The sequence below is a fragment of the Montipora foliosa genome, unplaced genomic scaffold, assembly GCF_036669935.1.
Source record: "Montipora foliosa isolate CH-2021 unplaced genomic scaffold, ASM3666993v2 scaffold_443, whole genome shotgun sequence".
NCBI lineage: Eukaryota > Metazoa > Cnidaria > Anthozoa > Scleractinia > Acroporidae > Montipora > Montipora foliosa.
Window position 1 is genome coordinate 97501 of NW_027179749.1, and position 5000 is coordinate 102500.

The window sequence follows — 5000 nt, forward strand, 5'->3', positions numbered from 1 at the left end:
TCTGGTAGTTTCTCATCTGGAAGACGAAGTCCAAAGTCATCTTCATCTGAAAAAGTCACTTTGGAGAGATACCTCAGCAAAGTGCTTCTTATGTCGTCTTCGGGCACAAAGTCCATGTGGAAACCACTGTCTAAAATCACGGGAAAGTAACGAAACCAGGTAAACACATTAGCCGCGTTGAAATGTCTTATTTCCTATTTAGTTACAGAGGGCAGGCAAAGTTTCAGCCAACAGGAATTTTACACAGCTTTCTTTTATGAAACTGGCTCTATATTTCACTATAGGTATAGAGCAGACGCCTCTTGCAATTTGGTGCATGGATCGATAATGAATACAGCACCCCTGGCCATTATATACTACTGAATGCTTTTGATGTTATCCAAACAATAGCTTTCGCACGGAGATGATGTTGAGGTTCGACGGCAATGTACGCGCAATGGGAAAGTTTCATGACTATACCTCACATACCTGCTAGTGCACGAATAGTGAGTCTGCAATCAAACTCGCAGCCAGGAAATAAGATGTGTGCACGCAAATATCTTCGAAGTGGTAAAATTAACCATCCACGGCATCGAGAGCTCGTAAATTTGTCATGAAAGCATACCTCATCCAAAATATTATGTAGGTCAGTAAAAGGGATTACTATACTCTCCAACGTTTTCCCAACATTCGTCTTTATGACCCATACCTGGAACAGAAAAGACCAGTCCAGTCTACAGCGTTCACTTTAAGTACAGCCCTCTTCATTATACTATAAAACGATGGTAAGAAGAAAGCTTAAGAGCAAATCTATGAGGCAGTAAACAGCGCTTGGCCTGGTTTTGGATGTACTTTCCTGCAGTTGTATAGCCAATAAAAACCAAACAAACATGTTGAAACACTTCATCCAAAGAAACAACACGAGGAAGTGCCCCTTTTTTGCTGGTAACTGTACTGATGTTGTCCATCAATGGTATCCCGATAATCCTTCGAGAAACTTACGAACCAAACAATACTCTAAACACTAAAGTATTAAAATCAGTCTGAACTGCATTTATATATATTTGAAGTGCGGGATATAGACGTAAGAAAGAAGTGATCTTCGCAATTATCTGGACAATTGTCTATTTTATTAATTTACGACAAAGTAACCCCCAAGTCACTTGACCCCGAATCCAGCTGCTAACAATCTGGCTACCGGGACTCCAACATGATGATGTCATGTTTATAGGCAACTCAGACTGCCAAGAAATTATTGGTAATTGGTTGATGGACAGTTGACCTAGACTACATAACTTGTTATTTGCCTTGCTAGAAGCGTATAAATTCCATATATTTATGTAGCAGCATTTTCACAGTTAATAAATGGATTTTCCTGCGTAAGCAGACCAATCATCCAATCATCACCGTTACATAGCATTTTTATTTTGTTACTTTGGGATTTTGAATGATCATCCTAACTCTAACCCTGTAAGTCTCGTCTACAATTAGCCAATATCAAAAATACCATAATACTCTTTGTTTGTTTTCCCATAATTTTGCATAAGCACTGTTTCCAGATTCTCTAAGTCCCAAGGGAAAATAAAAGCAATGCTTATGCAAAAATGAGTATTATGGTATTTTTGATCATTGGCTAATATGCTTTGATTTGTGAAAAAACAGAGTCAGAGACCTAGTGTCCTGGTCTTAAAGTCAAGTTTTCGAGAAGCCTCTTGGACATCATCCACCATTCGTAAGCGTCTCTCATTCCATATGTATTTTGCTGTTTTTGGTGTGATTTCCTTGTCGATTTTTGCTCACAGTCCTTGTAATGGGCTTATGACCTTACCTCGAATTTTAACTGAACCCCATTTGGCGTTCGAAATGTTAAATCGTATCTTGACTGAAAGTCTTCATATTCGGGAAGGCACTGATTGCACAAATGCTGTTCCACAAATTTCTCATGTAGGTTGACTCTTCCTCTAAATAATGCTCTCCACTCGGTTTCCTCCAAGAGCTTCCTCAAAGCATTTTCAATACTCCACTCGCCGCCAGGGCCTAACCAACAAGGACGTCATATGCATAAGTTCTTTAAATTGTCGGTCTCCAGGTATCAAAGAAATTACAACCCTAGCTACGTACAAGAGGCTCAAGCACACCAAGGGGGGAGGGTTGTCCAAGGCGACCCCCATTTGGTCAAAAATTCAGTTCAGATCAAATTGAACAGTAACCTACAGAACGCTTAGATTGTTGGCCAACCTCTCGAGGAAGTCTGCTTTTTTAAAGGGTAGGACTTCCTGGCAATTTTCGGTACCATTTTACACTTCCTCTCCATTTTCAACAGACAGTTGGGCTGGATTGATTGGGTCAAAAACTCCCAATTTTCGTTCACTGAGACAAAAGGACGAGACCAGTTCAAAAATGCTAAAAGAGTGTTTCACGCATCTGCAAAGTTTAGATATTTCTTCCCAAATTTCGGCTTAAGTGCGTCGGACCTGAGTCCGAGCAAACACTATCCGTCGAACTTTACCTGGCCCCAGTTATTCAAACGATGGATAGCGCTATCCGCCTGATATATCAGTATCCAGTGGAAAAAATCACTGCGAAACCAACTGCGTTATCCATTGGATAGTGATTTGTCCGGTGGATAGCGTTATCCACCTTTAGAACAACTGGGGCCTGTTGAACCATTTGTATGAAATCAATGCAAATCAAGCAAGGAACAGCAGATAAACACTATCTTTTAGCAGGTGTCTTTCTCGCACAAATTTACAAGATGTAACTCGCATTCATATCAACATGTTGTGCACAGATTATTTCACATGTATTAGTCGCAAAAGTGAAAATGATACCTTCATTAGGCTGGCGAATAAGAACGGTTCCGAACTGACAGCATATGTCGGCCTTCAGAGGTTGTTTTGTTTCTATTTCAGGCTTAATCCTTTCGAGCGAGTTGAATACTTCTGCCTCTAACGTCTTAAAATAAATAGGGTCATTCGCAAGACTAGGAGATTCCTGAAAAACAAAGCAAGCAAGTAGTACTGGTAAATCAAATAGCGAACAGAGGGTCAAGAAGAAATATGAGAGCAGAGAGCATCTTCAGAAAGCAAAGAGGCGAAGATGGGGAGGAATGACTGATTACCTGAGTAAAGATGACAACAATGAGTAGAAGGATGATGATGACGACGATGGTGGTGATAATTAGTACTTTTATGTTTTTTAAGGAATAAAGACCATTATTATGATTATGATGATGATGATGATGATGATGGTCATGATGTTGATAATAATGACGATCATGGCGATGATGATGATGATGATGATGACGATGAGGAGGAGGAGGAGGAGGAAGATGATGATTCCGAAGACGATGATGGTGATGACGATGATAAGAGTTTTTGCTCAACGGGGTTCTTTCTGAAAGGAACAGTTAAAAGGAATCATTGTTCTCATTCGTTAAAGAAGGATTATTACGGTATTCTGGCCCCAGTTGTTCAAACGATGGATAGTGCTATCGGATGGATAAATAAGTATCCAGTGAATAACTTACAGCTAAACCAATTGCACTATCCAATGGATAGGGATTTATCACGTGGATAGCATTATCCACCTTTTGAACAACTTGGGCCAGAACGATACTGTTCTTTTTTACTACCAAAAGGAAAAAAAGGCAGTTAGTAAATTAAGCGGAACAGACTTTATCACATGCATGCAACATCTGCTCCCTTTTTGTCTCAAACGCTACAATTTTAGTAGGTCATATAATCGGAGCAACAAGCTTCTTATTGAGTTTACTGAATGATCAAAACAGGAACGGCTGTTTCATTTTAACGCAAATGAGAACAAAACGAATATAGGACCACACCAAACTGGAACTATTGTCCCCTAAGGAATAAAAAAAGCCGTTCCTTTTGAATAAACGAATGGGAACTTATCGTTCCTAAATAGATAAAACGGAACGAGGTATGCCTTTTTAATGAGCGAATGACCGGTATTAGGCCAAATTTTCTGCTGTCATTAGTTTTGGAAAACACATATGACGATGATGACGATGTGACTGTGATGGTGATGGCGCTGCTGATCGATGGTGATAAGATCTTACAATATGAAGCAGTGGTAGGAAGCTTGCTATGAGATCCGGTGATTCCCGTTTAAGGACACTTCTGACCACCAGTTCAATTTGAACCTGGTGGTCCCTGGGTCAACTGTAAATAGTCATCTGGTTTGCCTGAGGTCAGCTGGGATTCTTAACAGTTTTGTTGTTATTCTTGCAGCTGTTGTCGTTGTTGTTGTTGTTCTGTTCTGTCATCTCATTGAGAGTTTCATGAGCCCTGGACAGCCCATTGGAACTTGACCAACTACGCATGGCATGGTACTTTTCTTTATGTAATATCAAAAGATGCATGATTTCACTCACTAAAAATCCTTCATTTGCGTCTTTTTAAATTCGACCACTGAAGTGTCATTTTTTCTGTGTAAGACATTTAACAGTCAATTTTCCAGTACTCACTTAAGGGCATACATGTATATATTAAATAAGCATCATGCGTGAAAAAAAACGAGAAAAAAAAAGATCGCCCTCGTTGTATACGTCTGTTCCAGAACTGTCGACCGGTACTAACCGGTACTAACCGGTACTCCAAGGAGGGCCCATAGTCTTTCTTCAGCCTGGCCATAGTATTCACAGGCAAATTAAAATCGTCGATGAAGTAACAAATTTTGTTTGATTTCTTTCTTTCAAACTTTAGTTTCCCTCCTTCCTGTGGGCAAAGCCAAATGATAGACATTATTAATCAAACACCAACATTTTTCAAGCAATAACTTAATCTCTATATTCGATGAACCTGCCAAAAATAGAAAAGGCACTTTTCTATTGTTGCCTGTAAGTCTGACTTAAAGGCCCACCTTCAACCGACAGGCATTGCGTGCCACGGAACAGTTTTCATATATGAAAATTCCACCCGAATCCGAGATTCATCCAGTTAGATCGCTACGATAAGAAATGCGAATTGCCATAACAAAAACAATTAAAGCGATTTCAA

General features: G+C 39.7%; 1 protein-coding gene across 1 annotated transcript in view; it reads right to left on the reverse strand.

Annotated features, from left to right (window-relative positions):
- The window catches only part of LOC137989172 (uncharacterized), a 9363-nt gene that overhangs the window by 210 nt on the left and 4153 nt on the right, over window positions 1–5000 (reverse strand). Inside the window, exons 2-6 of the mRNA XM_068835027.1 lie at window positions 4591–4626; window positions 2811–2973; window positions 1808–2016; window positions 469–688; window positions 1–130 (exon numbers count right to left, since the gene is read on the reverse strand). The exon at window positions 1–130 is cut by the window's left edge and continues 210 nt beyond it. Coding sequence (XP_068691128.1) covers window positions 1–130; window positions 469–688; window positions 1808–2016; window positions 2811–2973; window positions 4591–4626 — 758 coding nt within the window. The remainder of the gene's footprint in view (window positions 131–468; window positions 689–1807; window positions 2017–2810; window positions 2974–4590; window positions 4627–5000) is intronic.